Source organism: Manacus candei, unplaced genomic scaffold (assembly GCF_025592945.1).
Source record: "Manacus candei isolate 608988 ecotype Guabito, Panama unplaced genomic scaffold, ASM2559294v1 h1tg000011l, whole genome shotgun sequence".
Classification (NCBI taxonomy): domain Eukaryota; kingdom Metazoa; phylum Chordata; class Aves; order Passeriformes; family Pipridae; genus Manacus; species Manacus candei.
Window position 1 is genome coordinate 14,482,149 of NW_026138059.1, and position 18,108 is coordinate 14,500,256.

The 18,108-nt window shown below is 38.6% G+C and overlaps 1 protein-coding gene across 4 annotated transcripts in view; it reads right to left on the bottom strand.

The window, feature by feature from the left end:
- HMGCLL1 (3-hydroxymethyl-3-methylglutaryl-CoA lyase like 1) overlaps positions 1 to 18,108 on the bottom strand; it is a 73,784-nt gene that overhangs the window by 39,652 nt on the left and 16,024 nt on the right. For all 4 annotated transcript variants that reach the window (XM_051777883.1, XM_051777886.1, XM_051777884.1 and 1 more), the window contains exons 2-5: positions 14,441 to 14,518; positions 13,286 to 13,393; positions 9,860 to 9,955; positions 8,024 to 8,172 (exon numbers count right to left, since the gene is read on the bottom strand). In XM_051777883.1, coding sequence (XP_051633843.1) covers positions 8,024 to 8,172; positions 9,860 to 9,955; positions 13,286 to 13,393; positions 14,441 to 14,518 — 431 coding nt within the window. The remainder of the gene's footprint in view (positions 1 to 8,023; positions 8,173 to 9,859; positions 9,956 to 13,285; positions 13,394 to 14,440; positions 14,519 to 18,108) is intronic.

The following is an 18,108-nucleotide window of genomic DNA, read 5'->3' on the forward strand; positions in this document are numbered from 1 at the left end:
CCTAATGGCTAAATCTCTATTTTTCATTGGATAAAGTAATTCTCAAGCTAATATCATATGATGAAGATACATGTAACATTCACATAAATGTAGCTTCTCTTCAATATACTTATCCTCTCCATTTAGGTTTTTACTTGGGTATAATCCCATAAATTTAATGATTCTGTCAATGGCTTCTTACTTCTGAATGATTCACTTTTCTTAGACATGTAAGCCTATAAGGAAGAAAGTTATAGCTGGAGTGCACTTTACATAATATTCATTCACAACTTTGATCACTTTGCAGTCTATGTGATACTAAGCAGTTCACAGTTGAAGTGTTCAGTAACACACAGCACCTTGTGTGACAGACTCAATAAAATTGTTCTGCACGTACTGTATGAAATTTGCCTTACATTTGTGCTGAGGAGCCTGAATCTGAGTGGGAGCACTTCAAGGCATGGAGAGACATTTACAGCACCTGAAGAAACTCCATTTCATGGACTTGCTTGTCTATACCCAGCTTTGAGCACTGTTTGATGTATTTTCCCCACTTGGCTGTACTAATCCCATTAGTTTGTATGGTCCCGGACTTGCCCAGGCTTGCCCAAGGTTGTTTTCCCACCAAAGGTTGTTTACCCCCTCACTTTCCCACTTATCCTGCACTGATTGGCCAAAGAGTGCCGCAATACGGGGTGGGTCCAAATTGGCTCCTGACACACAGCTCCTCCCAAGTTCCTCCTCCTTTCCTGTGTTCACCTATCCTGCTGTACCCAGAGATGCCAATCTCATACTCCTCCCCTGTTACCGAGCCTTCCTGACCCAAACCCTATATAAGTCCCTGCTCTACCTTAATAAAGGGCCACTGCACCCCAACCTTCTACCTTGTCGGACTCCTTTGTGCAGTGTTGTGGTCCTACTCCCTCACTCACGGGACCGTGGCATATGGCACCCAGGCCGTGGGGCAAGGTAGAACGTCCTTCATATTGAAGGAACTCCCTTGTGCTCACCAGGGCTCAGGTGACACCTGGAGAGGTGATCACCCCACCAGTCCTCCTCGGCTGAACAGCAGACTGCGGACGTGGGTCTTCATACCAGGCAGGTGAGCAGCCGGGGACATCCCTACTCCCATCCCCATCTCCAATCCCCTTAAGAGAGGAACTGCTACAGCAATGACAGCTCATCAAAAGTCGATATAACAACAGAATGGGAAGCCATGCACCCCAGTCCAGTAAATGAATAAGGCCCAAGAGAACAGATTAGCGATCTGCTCGCCACCACCTCTGGCAGTGCTGCGCTGGACCTGGCCTCCAGAGAGCCAGTAACTTTAACATCTACTGCAAATCTACTGCCGTAGTGTTGCTCCCCACAGGAGTTTGGGGACCCCTAGGCCCAGGAGTCCATGCCCTTCTAATCAGACAATTGTCAACCACCAGGATGGGTTTGTCTTACCTAGAGTGACTGACTCTGACTCTCATAGTGAGATACAAATCATGGCATGGACCCCAGCGCCTCCCTGTTACATACCTGAGGGACAACAGCTTGCCCAGCTAATCCCCTTTTGCAGCGTGTCACTGGCTGGGGAGGGAGAAAGGGGCTCGGGGGCTTTTGGGAGCACAGGTGAGCCTCAAATATTCTGAGCAAAAACTATTTCTGTGGCACAACCAATGATGACTTATCAGATAGACGGATGCAGATTCAAAGGCTTGGTGGACACAGGAGCAGATGTTACTATTGTCAAAGACACTGAGTGGCCAGCTGACTGGCCCACTGTATTTCCTGCTTCGTCTCTCCAAGGGATTGGAGGCACGCAGAGGCCTAGGCAGAGTGCACGAATACGCACAGTGTTGAGGCCAGAGGGACAGGTTGCCAAGATAGCTCCTTTTTTTTGCTCCTATTCCATGCACTTTGTGGGGTAGAGATGTGCTAGGCCAATTTGGCACTGTCATGCAAACTGCAACTACAGATGCTCAGGATTTTCACTGAGGGCCATTAACCAGCTGTTCCAAGGACAAATTAAGCTGACATGGAAAACTCATGACCCTATATGGGTAAATCAATGGCCCCTGAAAAGGGAATGGCTTGTTCACCTAAGAGACCTAGTCTAAGAGCAACTAGATGCAGGACACATAGTGCCAAGCTCCAGTCCATGCAACACTCCAGTGTTCTGCATTCCAAAGAAAAGTGGCAGATGGCGGATGCTGCATGACCGACAAGCAGTTAACTCAGTCATAGAACTAATGGGAGCATTACAACCAGGACTCCCCTCACCTGCTATGCTTCCAGCAGAATGGCCTTTAATGGTAATTGACTTAAAGGACTGTTTTTTCACCATTTTCCTACACCCTGATGATGTACCACCCCTTGCTTTCTCCATCCCTGCTTTAAACCATGCAGAGCCCATGCAGAAGTACCACTGGGTTGTTTTGCCTCAGGGGATGCATAACAGTCCAACGATTTGTCAGACTGCAGTGGCAAAGGCTATCCACCCTCTCAGAAAGCTTCACCTCTCAGCAATTATTTACCATTATATGGACAACATCTTAGTCGCCATGGCCAAAGAGACTGAGTTACAAACTGTTATAACTGCTCTGACTGCTATAACTGTTGTCCAAGAAGCAGGGTTGCAGGTTAGTCCAGAGAAGATCCAATGCTCTCAAACCTGGACCTACCTTGGATGGAGCAAGAAATATCACCCCAGTCACTGACAACTAAGATAAAGGACATTTTAACCTTAAATGACTTGCAGAAATTTTTAGGAGCCATCAACTGGTTAAGGCCTATTTTAGGCTTGACCACAGAGGAACTGCACTCCCTCTTTGAGCTGCTGAAAGGTGATCCAGACTTAACATCTAGTCTGTCCTTGACCACAGAGGCAAAGCAGGCATTAAAGACATGTTCTCAGGCAATCGAGAGCAGACAAAGCAGAAGGAGAAACCCTGAACTTCACACTTGCCTTGCACTTGTTCCTAGCAGGTTCCAGCCATTTGCAGTTTTGTTTCAGTGGGACCAGGCTGAATCAGATCCACTGAGTGGATCTGGAGTGGCTGTTTCTGCCCCACTCACCACCAAAGACTGTGTGGACAATTAACGAAATGTTTGTTCAGCTTGTCATTAAAGGCAGAGGACATCTACAGAAGTTGGATGGACAGGATCCAGTGACCATCTACATCCCAGCAATGAAGGACAACCTTGACTAGCTACTGGCTGAAGATGCAGGATTCCAGGCAGCCTTGGCAGGCTATGACGGTGACATTTCCACTCACTATTCTAAACACAGACTTTGGGCAGAAATGGGTAACCCACCCTTAAAAGCCACATGCAGATGCCAACACCAGCCAGTGAAAGGTCTCACCGTTTTTACCGATGCATCTGGACAGTCCAAAAAGGCTGTATTGACGTGGGTAAACCCTGCCACAGGACAGTGGGAAAAGGAGGTACAGTGAGGAGGATCATCGAACTGACTGGGAACGATTCAAGACCTGGAGGGACTTGTATGGGGCCTGAAAAGACTATTACTCCACGGACTTTCTCGTTATCCCCCAGCATTATACCAAGTTTAATGTACTCCCATGTTAATTCCCCTTAGTTTATACTGTTCAGGGCTTGCCTGGACTTGCCTTCACGTTTTTCCCGCCATAAGTTGTTTACTCCCTTGTTCTCCCCTGGCTTTCCCGCTCATCTCTCACTGATTGGCTGATGGATGCCGCAGTGCAGAGTGAGCTCCCATTGGTCCTTTCCCCTGGATACTCCAAAGTTCCACCCATCTTTCTCCTATTCCCCAATCCCATTCTGCCCTGAGTTGTCAATCCCATGCTCCGCCCCAGTTGTGGAACCTCCCCTTGCCCAAACCTTATATAAGTCCTTGTTTCCCCCAATAAACTGGCCATTGCACCCTGACCTTCTACTGTGTCAGAACCCCTTTTGTGCAGTGTCGCATCCTTATTCCTTTTACCCTCAGGCCGTGGCAGTACAGACCATAAGCCATGGTTCAGTACAAGTCCTAGAACTTGCAGCTATTCATATTGCCTTTGAACTGTTTCCTGATCAGCCAATTAACACTGTTACAGATTCATGCTATGCAGTAGGTTTGCTTTCATGTCTCGAGGCTTCCTTCCTTCGAGACGTTGCTAATCCACACTTACTTGCTGAAATACGTACTGTACGGGTTCTTGTTAACCACAGAACATTTGATTTCTACATAATGCATGTTAGGTCACACACAGAAATGCTGGGGCCTATAGCAGAAGGGAACCAAAGAGCTGATGCAGCAGCTATGTTTACTACAGTGCCTAGAACTCTCGAGCAAGCTAAATTGTCTCATTCTTTTTTCTACCAGAACACATGTTCTCTGAAGAGACAATTTCAAATCACCCTCAGTCAGGCTCGAGACATAGTCATGTCATGTCCAGACTGCCAACAAATTACTCCAATGCCATCCCAGGAAGCAGTTAACCCCAGAGGACTGATAGCTCATGAGGTGTGACAGACAGACATTACACACATAGCTGAGTTTGGTCGGCTAAAATATGTTCATGTTACAGTCGACACACACTCCAGATACATAACTGCCACTGCACATACCAGGGAAAAGGCAAAAAATGTCATAAGGCACTGGCTTAACTGCTTTGCAACTCTAGGGACCCCAAAAAAGACCAAAACTGACAGTGTTCCAGCATACATTTCAGCAAAGGTCGAAACTTTCCTAACAGACTGGGGAATCTCTCAGTCCACAGGCATACCACATTCACCCACAGGACAGGCTATGGTAGATAGAGCACACCATACCCTAAAAGACATGCTCAAAAGACAAAGAAAGGGGCAGTCCATCTGTAGTCCACAGGAACATCTGTGGAAGGCAACATATGTCATAAATTTTTTAAATTGTGACAGTGCAGAGAAAAGTAGGTATGAGAGACAACACAGACCTCAAGCATTTTCATCTCCCAAACCACTGGTCATGATAAAAGACTTAATATCAGGGCAATGGATGGGACCGGCGGACCTCGTGACATGGGGGAGGGGGTATGCGTGCATATCTACAGATAAAGAATTAAAATGGATTCCTTCCAGGTGTGTCAAATCCTACGGTACACCCTCACAGCAGCAGCAAGAACCAGGCTGATAGTGGAAGAGACTGCAGACAAAGACACATAACTGATGTTTACTACTGAAAATGACCAGTGTGGCAAAAATACAGAATCTTATTAAAAGCCATAAGTGTGCATGTGAAGAAAGAATGAGGTGGCTGCAGGTGTGAGTGTGTTATGAGTGAATGAAAGAGAACTGTGTGAGAATACAAGCACTTTAAACACTAAGCCTTAAAAAGGTAACACTACCTCAGCCACATGGTCACATTAGAAGAATTCAATTCATAATGTTTACCCCCCAATAAACCCTGTTGTCGAAATAAAGTGGAATTTTCCCTGTTCTACACAAACCCTCAGACAAATAAAGGTTAATGTTTCTTGTTTCTTCCAGTTACATAAGTACCACTCAGTTTTATAAAAAACCCTCAGATCAATAAAGTTGTTGTTTATCCCAGTTACGTTACACCCCTTAGGAAAATAAAGGTTCAAGTTTATATCAAGCAGGTTCAAAAGGTTAAAGAGAGAAATTCTAATAAGTAGGTTTGTTGAAGAACCAGGGTGAAGCAGTGAGCTGGGTCACTGTGATACAGTGGTAATTGTTACAGGTTTTACAAGGTTTAAAAATGTACTGGTGTATTACTTGCACTGTTCTATGATTCATCTTAATAATAAAACTGAGGTAGATGTAGGGAATGTGTTTTAGGGATGTTGGATGAGGCACCCTGGGAGATGTAGTCCCAAATGTACTCAAATACACACGGGCAGTAGCAAATCCCATGGTGGTTGGTTAAGAGAATCACATGTTGTTTTAAAGTGCATATAAAAGATGCTGTTTGATTCCATTAAACAGATTTGGTTGTTGGGACTCCAACCAACCGGGTCGTGTGGGTTTACTTATTTATTATATTAATAAAGCCACACATTCCTGGGTTTAATCCTCCTGGAGAACTCAAATTGCTAGTTAGGTTCTCAACTCAGAGTTTAGTTTTGGAAAAATGTGACAAACAGTAGTGGCAGAGAGCTTTTAAACAACAGACCTCTTGTAAAAGAAGTTACTCAGGCAGGCAAACTTACTACCTGGCAGATTAGCAGCTAGGAAGAGTATTTAAACTCTAGTACAAGTTATTGTTTCTTAATACGGTGAACGTCCTTGCTTCTTTATTCAGTGATTTTCCATCTGAAACACAACCAGGCTAAGGAAAAGAACCCACATGTTTATGAGCTATCCTTGGTTGGCTCTGTGTGTGTGAAAATCATAGAATCATAGAATGGTTTGGCTTGGAAAGGACCTTAAAGATCATCTAGTTCCAACCCCACTGTCATGGACAGGGACACCTTCCACTACACCAGGTTGCTCAAAGCCCCATCCAACCCAGCCTTTAACACTGCCAAGGATGGGACATCCACAACTTCACTGGGCAACTGCTCCAGTGCCTCACCACCCTCACAGTAAAGAATTTAATCCTAATATCGAATATAAACCTATTCTCTTTCAGTTTGAAACCTTTCCCCCTTGTCCTGCCACTACAGTTCCTGACAAAGAGTCCACCTCTGGCTTCCACGCAGGCCCCCTTCCAAAACTGGAAGGCTGTTATGAGGTCTTCATGCAACCTTCTCTTCTCCAGGCTGAGCAGCCCCAAGTTTCTTAGCCTGTCTTCATAGGAGAGCTGCTCCAGTCCCCTTATCAACTCTGTGGCCACTCTCTGGACTGTTCCAACAGTTCCATGTCCTTCTTATGTTGAGGGCACCAGAATTGTACACAATATTTCAGGTTGGGTCTCACTAGAGTGGAATAAAGAGGCAGAATCATCTCCCTCAACCTTCTGGCCACTCTTCTTTTAATGCAGACCAGGGTACAGATAGGACTGTGAGTGCACACTGCTGGCTCACATAGAGCTTTTTGTCAACCCCCAAATTCTTGGGTTGGACAAGATGATCTCCAAAGGTCTCTCTCTCAACCTAAACCATACTGTTACTCTGTGATTCTCTGTAGGTGAGGTATAACTAGAAGTCAGATCTCCCTTTCTCAAGACAAATGCCCAAACAACCATGCTGCTGTGAAAAAAAGCGTGCAGTAGCATTACCCCATCACCATTTCTGGAGCAAAGAGAGATCCCAGTATTTATTCCCAGACAGGTTTTCAAGCACTTAGTCTCTAAGATATCTACCTCTATCTATTTTCACATCCAGGTATTTTTTGAGCATGATGTAGTTTGCATTACCAGTAATCCTCAAGGAATCTCACTGTTGAGTTTCTCCTTGAACCTTTGTACACCCTTCCACATTGAGAAGGACCTTTGCAAACAATCTTAAGTAAGTAGTTCTGTGTGATGCAAAAGAAAATGAAAATGAAAAACAAATACTGTTCAAGAGTTAAGTACCATTCAGGATAAAGTTTAAAAGAAAGTACTTCAGAGAAAAAAATAAATACTGGACAATTCTAGACTTTTATGTGCTGGAAACTCCAAAAACTTCAATACCAGGGTTTTCAGAATAACTTATATACAGAATAATTTTTTTCTCAGGAGTAGATTTGTTTTCTCACTTTTACACCTTGATGCCACAGCGTATGAAGTGATATATTCTGAATGCTACAAAAAAAAAATGTATGTAGGGTATTTTTTCAAGGTGCAGGCAAGTGTTATGAACTCTCAACAACATAAAATAAATTTTATTATGTCATCTGTGATGATAAAAATAAATTTGTATAATAAAATAGGTATCTTATAAACACAATTTTTTTTCAATTTACAGAGAAAAGTAGTCACCATTACTAGTTAAAAATGCATAAATTACTAAATATATTCAATCTTGAAAAAAAAAATCACAGTACAGACTATTATTACAAGTTATCTAAAATGTAAAAATTTGGTAGTATACTTTTCTACTGATACCAAACCCCCTGTAACAGTAACTCCAATAATTCTGTATTACTTTAGAATCTTTATATTTACCCACGCACTGGAATATTCATATTCCTTGCAGATTTAGCAACTTCTTCAAACTTTTCTATGCTTTCTTCAATTGAACAATTAATATTCATTTTGCTAAAAGATTCAGATGCTGCGCCAAATACTGAGACTTCTGTAGCTCCTGCTGCAATCTAAAAAATACATTTCAATAAAACAGCATCATAACACTATATTAAAATATTAGATCAAGCACTTAATTCTGTACAACACTCCAGAATTTTAAAGTACATTAAGTATATTATCCATATCTAAAATATAAGTTTAATTCAAATTTTTTTAAGTTATCACATACAGACAGATTGAATCAAATTTTGAGTTCATTCACTATGGCTACTTCCTTCCTCTTCTAACCAATTAGGTAAACATGTTTTTAAACTGATAAATGATAAAGGTAATAAGATGCAGGAAATCACATGAACCAACTATAAAAATAACAATTATTGATACTTATATTTATTTTTCAGAAAAGGGAAAGATCATATATCAGCTTCGAAATATCCATCCCCTGCACAGTCTGTTCCTCCCAAATGCCAGGAAGTCATTCCCATGCTTGGGAATCCTCTCTGTGGGCATGTGTCTAGAAGCAACAACAATAACTAATAGCGATTTCTTTGTTAGAGCAGCTCTAGGATCAAGGGCTCCACTGGTCTTCGTGTCATAGTTGCTATGGATAATGTGGAAAATGTGTATGTGAGAGCCTGCTGAGAAAGTCTCAGAGCAAACACCAGCCTAGAAAATGTGTAAATGTGGTGACAACTCAAGGGGCAATAAGCCTGAGCTTGTACTGAGTAAATCAACTAACATGAGGCAAACTAGAAGGCTGAAAGACAAATGATAGGAGAAGAAAATATTTAAGCTTAGGAGAAGAGTTAATTAATTAATTCTCATTCTCCAGTGAGAATAATACTCTTGTTTTATGAAAAGGGATGAAGATTTTCCCTTTAGTCTTTGCTTCTGCAGGATAAGGTCTAAGCTTCAGTAACTCTTACAGGGACAAATATTCTTTCAAACAGAGGGGGAAAAAATATCATCAAGAAAGAATGCAGGAATCACCTACAACTATTTCTTAATTGTTTTCCTTTCATTATATCACCAAATACAGTATCGAGATATACTGTATACATATATAGCACAATTAATTCTACTCATACAAGCTACCATTGAGACAAAGTCATGGCACTATAAGTTGACTATTGATAGCTAAGTTGACTATGCACAGGATTCTGTTTCATTCACATGCAGTATAGGAACTGAATGATAGACTACACCACAAATATCCACCAAGAAGTACACTTTCCAAATACAGTTTGTCCTATATCAGGACAGAAGCACAGAAGTATTAAGAATTTTCAGAAAACAAAAAAATGCAAAGATTTGACTATCAATGTATATGTTTTAAGACTGAACTGCTCTATTTTCACACTTCCAAACACTTCGAGTCTATAATTTTGAGTACTTATTTTGTATGAACTGAAATAATTTAAACTTTCAAACCCTACCAAAATGAAACGCAGAATTGCTATAAAGCATTTTCACATCCTCATTCTTCTTCAGTACTTTCTAATAAGCAGACACTCTTCAGAAACTTTTCTAGGGCAAACTTTTCATATACAAGCCCTTTTTATATACAAGCATAATTTAAAGGAACTTAAAAAGACTGATCATTACTTCCATCAAAATATACATACACAGAGTGTAATATCACTCTGTAAATTTGCTCATTTTTCATAATGAAAACTGAGACTTTTCAATTAACTTATTTCTAAGATTAAATAGCTAGTTTATGGTACTGAACTGAATATCTATGGAGGCACTTACAGCAGTGTGAAAACCTTGAAGATTAGGCGTGAGAACCGGATACTGGACTCCAGGATGCCGCTCAATGCCCCTCATTACTTCTTTGTGATCTGCCATCTAAAATACATAAATAATTTGTATTGATCAGCAGTCATTTTCTGATTTTATACAGCTAAACAGAAAGTGGCCTAGACTGTGGGTTTGCCTTCATTACTTTTACAGTGCATACAAAAAATCTAACAACAAAGGGGTTAAATTGATATTGCACAAGTACTCCTTTTTTAATATCTTAACTTTTAAGCATTTGAGTTGCAATCTTTTCAGATCTCTATGATTATAGAATTGGAGCTACGATTTCTTTTTGTGTGTATCTGTAAAAATATAATTTGCATCATAAATTGACAGGCTTGTGATCATGCTGTTCATCAACTGTTATAGCAACTTTAATCTTACCTCACTGGACTCAACAGATGGAATTAACAGAATAACTGACATTTAAACAACATCCAGATCTTGAAAACTTCAGCACTCTGATAAATGCAACTTCACAATGTTAAGCATAACTGAACTTCAAATACTCAAATTGTAATCAGCATATTTGAAAAGACTAAACACAAGTCTATCCCTAAAAAAATATAGCAAAATCCAGCTGTCTGCATAGTGTAGCATTTTAATGTATTTAGAAGTTTCTTTCTAAAGAAGAAAATACTTCTTTACTATAGCAAAGATCAGAGCATTACTTTATTCAAGGATTTGTTTTCCTTAGTCTCCCCTCACAAAAGAAACTCTGCCTTTTTAAGACACTTTTACGTTTTTCTCATTCACACTCAAGATTGAACATACTACATGTACTAATCAAGATGAATGAAAGACTTATTGATGTAATACAAAACAGGTTATTTAGGTAAGCACATTTTCATGAAAGAAGTGGATGGAAAATGAAGATTTTTCAATGGTGTGCATTCCTGAAAACAACACAGTTAATAAAACATATCCCTCTTATTTCATGCCTTAAAGATTTTGAGTTTTAAAAAATGAATAGTGTTTAGTTTTTAAATTAGCTCTCATAAAAGCAAATCTCTCGAGAAAACAATATTAAAATGGATTTCTGATTCTTTCCGCACTGGTGAAAAGTCATTTGAGAAGTACCATATGAAAAGATATATGAACTACAAAGCTTTCATTACATCTTACTTTCAGCAGATACCTTATTGATAGCTACGCAGTACCACAATTCTAAATACATGATATTAAATTACACCACATTATTAACTGAGAATACTACTGGCAACCTGGAATCTTCCTGTCACTGGCTTCCTACTCTGAAAATTAATGGATTAAAAATATCAGAAAAATTCACATATGCCTCCTCAAATGTAAGCCCAACATATCTATAAGGAAGTGGATAGGAAAAGTGTCTAATAGCCAGACAACTAATTTCTCATCAGGAAACAAGTGATAGCACAAGGCAACTTTTTCTATCTGCTTCTACTTAAACTAAATCAGTCTGATAACCTCACAAAGAAACCTTTGTTAACACATTAATTTTTTAAGAACAATTTTTCCTTAATTTAATATAAATAGTATCTACATTTCTCAGGACAAGGAAGAATGTTTGAAACCAAATGATTCATTAAATGGCAAACACTGGAACTAAATCCACACTTCACAATTACAGCCTGACTTAAAATACACTAGAAAACCAAAATGACACTTTTTCAACCAGTATAAACCTGCCAGATCCAAAAAAATATTATATGTATTAAATCTGTCCCATTACTATTTTTCCTGTAAGTAAAATCCCATCTTTACACATATTTCACGTTACAAGATTTTACATTGTAATAAAATATTTCTTTTCCAAATTTCTTTTAAAATAAGCTTCCTAAAGGTAGGTATTTATAATTTTTGGCCGTTTAAGTTATAGGTGTGGGATCCTGTTTTACATGGCACCTTGCTACTGTGGAACTTTTTCTTGTAGCTTTTTTCAGTAAAAAAATCTCTGCCAAGAACAACAGCGGATTGGAAACCATAAAAAAACTTTAAAATACTAAAAAAAGAAGTGAATGAGTGATCTAAACATAACCGTGAATTCTATTCCCATGACCCATGAAAAAAAAAAAGGAGCAAAGAAAAGACAAAGTCAAGACTGCACTCTCTATCAATGCAATATAATCTTATTTTTTAAATAAAAAAACATTTTAAGCACAAATTAAGCCATTAAAACAAAGTGTTTAGACATGAAAAACTCATGTTAAATTTGGTACTTCTAATGGTTCACAGGAAAAGGAAATAATTAAACAAGAAAGGAAGAAATACACCTTTGCTTTAGACTTTCTCTTCTAATGTTTAAAAACCTACATAAGTCTTTGTTGCAGTTACTGCCAAATTTTGATGACATTTGGAAAATCTTAACTTGGTCACTTTTAACAGATACAATATCATTGTCCCTGCATTGATGCCAAAGAAATGCTGCACTGTCACTCTTCCCCTTTCCTATTATCCTTCCTCTAGACTGTTCCCTCGTGATCCCAAGAACACTGAAATAAATCAAAGGTGTCTCTCAGAGTGCTGTACAGTTTGCTTTGCTAACTCATGAATAAGTACGACCATACTATGTTTTTCTCAGATAAAAGCTGTAAAATACAGCCCTGGATGTACTCTCAGTTTAAAATATAAAACTTTATATATATTTTGACAGATGTGCAACAAACATTGTTAAAAACTGAAGTATTTTCTCAAATTAATTAGTTTCATGTTTTAATTTGTAAATAACTTGGGATCCTCACTAAATATAAAGCATTCAAATGCTCCTGTGCAAACAAGTGTGTAATTTCATGAAAAATAGTTTAAATTATATAGACAAGTATTTCCTTACTTATATAGACTTACTTCCTTCCTTGCAGGGAATAATTAATTTGCACAAACAGGACCTATACAGTATACTTTAGGACTAAGCCCAAATTTGCAATGTTAAATCTTACATGAAAAACTGGCACTTCTAATGCCAGTTCAGTTTTGCTGCTGATTTCAGAAAGGCTAGTGTTTCTGCTAAGTTGTACCAAACATAAAAATTTTGGACAAATAATGAGCAAATTATTATGATTCATCAAAACTCAGTGTGGCTGCTGATAGAGTGCTAGAACTGCAAAATAAGTAGCATGCCTAACTACTACTCCATATAAAAAGTCCCAAATTTAGATCATCCAAACACATTTCCAAATGTGGAAAATTACATTTCATTTAGGGAAAAAGAAAATAAGGTATGCTACTTTCCTTTTTTACATCAGTGATTATTAGTTTTAGAAGAGTAGAAAAGAAGTAGTAACATTAAATTATATTAATGATTTGTCATTTATATCCTAAATATCTAGTTACAACTGAATGTCACATAAATGGAATGGCATTTAAATTGAAATAGTTCTGAATGGAGATGATTTTACGTACCTGAGGCACCCATTTGGATGAAACAAAACTGGTCACTTCTACTACAGGCAGGCCTGTTTTGGAAAGCCGGTTGATTAACTCAATTTTTATATCAGTTGGGACTATCACCTACAGACATGGAGAAATACTTTAGTAAAATATTTCATATGATAAGAAACTTTTGTAAGTGAAATGTTCTCAGTACATAATCAATACTTTTTTTTTTTAAACGAACTCCACTCACACATTTTATCATAACTCTACTGTTTCCTCACAGTAGGAAACTTCTGCATAAGGAAGGCACTAGGCAGTATACACAATCCTACTCCATTTTCTGTCCATCACAAAAAAGACACTCCTGTGTCACTGGTTATAGATCTGGCCTTTAAAAAAGCTATTTGTTACTAACCAAATACTAATCTAGCAAAGAAGTAGCAAAGGAAATAGTAACAATTCAACCAGAGAAAAATGTGAGGAAAAAGCTCCACAGCTGAGGCAGAGTAATTCTATTCTGTTAATACTATTAAATGTTTATATTAATAATATTATGAATAAATAATATTTATATTTAATATTACTAATGTAATACTACTAACGTGTTTGATATCAGTAACAATTATATATGTGAGCTTATCCTCCTGTTTGTGGAAACAGATGACTGTTTTGATACATGTACCCTACAGTCTCTTTCAATCTTCTTCCTTGCTTCCCCCTACCACCCTTCAGGCAAATAATATTATCAGAAGAGTAATACTTTTCCCCCATGTCTGTTTAGCAGGAAGCATGATTAAACCCATTTTAGTCTTCTATATTAGCACTTGGAGCACAAACACATGTTACAAAGACAGTCAGTGTTTCATGGTATTTACCAAGTACATCATGACAGAATGCTATTCACTGACAAGACAAATTCCAGAAAAAGAAATGGCAGTTAAGTAACAGAAAGGCTAGTTAGCCAAGTATAGAAAGAAACTGTATGATTTAAAAGCTGGGTAAATAGGAATACACTTTTATTCTAATACAGAAAACAGTTATCAATATGTAAAGAAATAGATATATTTAATAGTGCAAAAGGAAAGGAACTTAATTAGCAGGACGTACATGGTCTACACAATGAAAATAACACTAATATCTATGTGAAAGTACTCAAAAAAAAAAAAAAAGGAGAAAAGTTACCTTTTCATTTTGTAATCCATCCCTTGGTCCAACTTCTACAATCTTTATGTACTCAGGCAGTCCAGATGCTTGAAGTTCCTGAAATAAAAATCAATATTGAAACACAAAACAATGGAGGTCACCAAGATCAAACGTACAGCTTGTACTTGTCCTCTCATATGATTCTGGGTATAACATCGTATTGTCAACAGGAAGTTAGCTCAGGGTATTTAAAAATCTGTGAAAACATCTTCCACACCTTGATTTAGGGAATAAAAGTCAAAAGTAGAAGTTAGCTGCGTGAATGCTCCCCTGCTCCTTTCAGGCCACAAATGTTTACTATAAAAATGTATATAGAACTATAAATGAACATTATGTTTTACAGTGAAAAATATTCCCATTTCAAAAATCTTCACAGTGAATAATCCAGTCCTCTAAACTTCTAACTGAATGTTCTCAGTTTAACTGAATAGCTCTGTAAATATTTGAAAAACTAGGCTATAAATCTGAAAAGAACATAGCAGTCAAGAAATGTTGAAGAGATTATTAATGGAAGATGAAAGTTACTCCTCTGAGGATGAAGTATTTAAAAAAGGATTTAAAGGAGAGCAAGGAAGGCCTCCGGTAGATAAGAAGAATCTTCCAGGTGTAAGGGCAGCTCTGGAAAGGCAGGAAGCTGATGGGGACAGGAGGGAAGGAAGGCAGCAGTAAGGTCAAAGGGCTAAGGAGAGCATGGGGAACTGGAGGGGGAGGAAGAAGAAATGAGAGTAGAAAAGCAGATGAAGGGAAATGAAACTTCTTTTTTTAATATTTAGCTGCTCTGTTATTGAATCAAGTTGACAGGTGTGGCAGTTAATGTAAACTGGGTCTTTAAATCCTGAAACAGTTCAGAACAGTTGATTGGATTGACCCCCAAAAGCTGTGTGTCTTTAAAAATACATCCCATGGTCAACTTGTGGCACTCTTCCTGTGCTCACAGGAGTGGACAGAAGGGACACAGGCAGCCTTGCCAGGAGCTCTGGAGATGCCCTGTTTTCTATATTGTACTGAATACAGAAGCCAGACCAGTTCTCCATTCCAGTGTTTCTGAAAGCATGAGCTGGGATTAACATGAGCTACCTGTGGGTAGCTGTTCCACTGCACCCACCACCTCTCCCAGGAGTTTAACACCACTGGAAGGATGACACTGTCAGCACACAGGGACAGCTCATACCCGTGGGAGTCGCGGCTCCCCCAAACCAAAGTCACTCCATAAATACAGCCACTAATCTCACACCATCCACAAACAACAGAAAAAGCCATATTTCATCCCTCCCTGGCTAGCGTTATCAGGGTTGTTTCAACAAAACAGCTGCTAATTTCTCCTCACAGTAATGAAAAATGAGCATTCCTATGAGCACCTTTGGTTTCTCCCCACGTTCTTGGTGCCTGTGGGTAGTTTTCTGCAGGACTCGCCAAAATACTATAAACATATTTCAGAGCATTTACTGTGTATTTATCTGAGCCCAGTAAAAGAATGGGAAACAGCTGTATAGTATCTATTTGATCACATGGAACATCTGGTAAGTTGAAACTCTGTCAGGTCGTGCTAAGCCCACACCCGCTGACAGTATAAACCTACTTAAATGTGAAGGTAAAACCTTCACATCTGCTGCATATTGTTTCTCTTAAGTTATTTTCACAAATATGGCACTGCCTCAGCACTGTGGGCATAAATCTGGGATATGTCATGATTATCAGATCCTTCTTGTTGCAAGACAAATGCCACAAGTGTGCTATGAGTAAACCTGTGACTGGAAAATGAAGAAGAAGCTAAAGCAGATTATGCGAACCAAAGCTTAATTTAGAGCATGAAAAATGTCCATAAAACTTCGATGGCAAAAATGTTCAATTTCTAGGCCAAATCTTGTAAATCTGACTCAGTTCCTACTGTGGCAACACTTTTGTTGAAATCAAAGAGCTGTACCTGCCTTTACAGAACAGTTCACACAGCTACAGCACGTGCAGTAGCCATTCACACAGACGTTCAAGTGATACCTGCAGCCTGTGGATTTTGAATGGGACAGAAGTTTGGAAGGGACATTGCAGAAAGATATTCAAGTATTGGGTTTTATTTTCCATCTGTGATATTACAGACATACAATTTCTTTGAGCCATAGTCCAGGCCTCTCAGCCCCCGATTTTCTCCAGAGCCATCCTGTCCACTAGTCAGTCCCAACTTGAATTCACTGTTCTTGAACACAACACTGAGAACCACATATGGGATGACTCCCACAGGTGCCACATAATGGAAACTCAAGGCAATACTATAGACAAATCCATACATTCTTCAAACTAATGAACTGACAGCTTAGAGTAAAACTCAGAAACAAACTAGAGACTATAAGAGTACGTGTACCATCTTCTGCTAAAATTATTCTAACATTTTTCTATTCTCTGTCACAGAGTTGAATCAGAGGAGTAAAGGAGTACCTCTTCACCTGAATCTCACCTGTCCTATGAATGAGTACTTGGTAACTAGCTGTTGGGACATTCTTCCAAAACAGAAGTATGTACTTGGTAATGCCGTTGGCAAGAGAAAGGAAGGTACTTTCTTGGAAGTATTCTGATCACAGCATCACACTTGCAGAATATTTGCACATCACTTAAATCCCATCTGAAGAAATCACCTGAGCCACAAGGCACTTGCTGTGCCAGGCTCAATGCCATCTGCATTTGCTAGCCAAGCTTCAAATGCACAGAACACACTGAAGGCTTTAAGAACTTGGGCAGAGTTTACACCCTTCTCTCTTTACTATCCAGATGGTATTAGACCTTAACCAGCACTTGGGTTTCGTGAATTGAAGAACTGAGTTCCCCAAACTCTAACTGGGGCATTTCAAATGTGCACCATGCCCTTGGGTAAGAGGATGGATTTTCAGAAACAACAATAAGACAAATTTAGAGAATTTCAATAACTTCAAGTGTGGCATTAAATGGCCTACAGCTAATAAATAGAAAATTTAAATAGAAATAAACAGAAAAAATGAAAAACAGTTTTTATATTTTAAGAGAATCAAAAAAAGGTGAACTTTGCAGAAATACACATGTACTTATATTAAACACTAACCATGTCAGGTATATAATTTTGTTTCAGGAAAAATACTTACTAAATTGAACTATATGAAGTATTTTTATGTAATAAAATATAAAAAGTAGTTATAGCAAATACTTAGGAGTTACTGCTTATTGAATAATACAGTATCTCTGTTAAAAAGTAATGACTACGAAAGTATCATGTTTTAAGTATCAAAAAGGAAATAGTGGACATAAAAGACTAAGAGCCTGGAAAATTTGTTTTTCCATGTATCAAGCCTTGCCAAGGGAGAACAAAAAGCATATAAAACCACAAAAAAATTCCCTCCCTCAAAACAGAATGCAGCCAAAGAGTATTTTTTTAAAAATAGGAAAAGCAAAACCAAACCCTTCAGCTTGAGACATCGAATGCCAAATTTCTGTATGGAAACATTCTCCTTCAACTATAAATAGCTGAAAATTCAAGTTTATTATAGAAAATCCTAGTAACTCTTAATTAGAACAGTATAATCTAGTTAAAATAACCATAAATGTAATTAAATTAAATAAACACACTTTTTTAAGCTCTGCCACTGCTTCACTACTTCTAGTAAAGGTGCTGAGGTTCCTTCAGC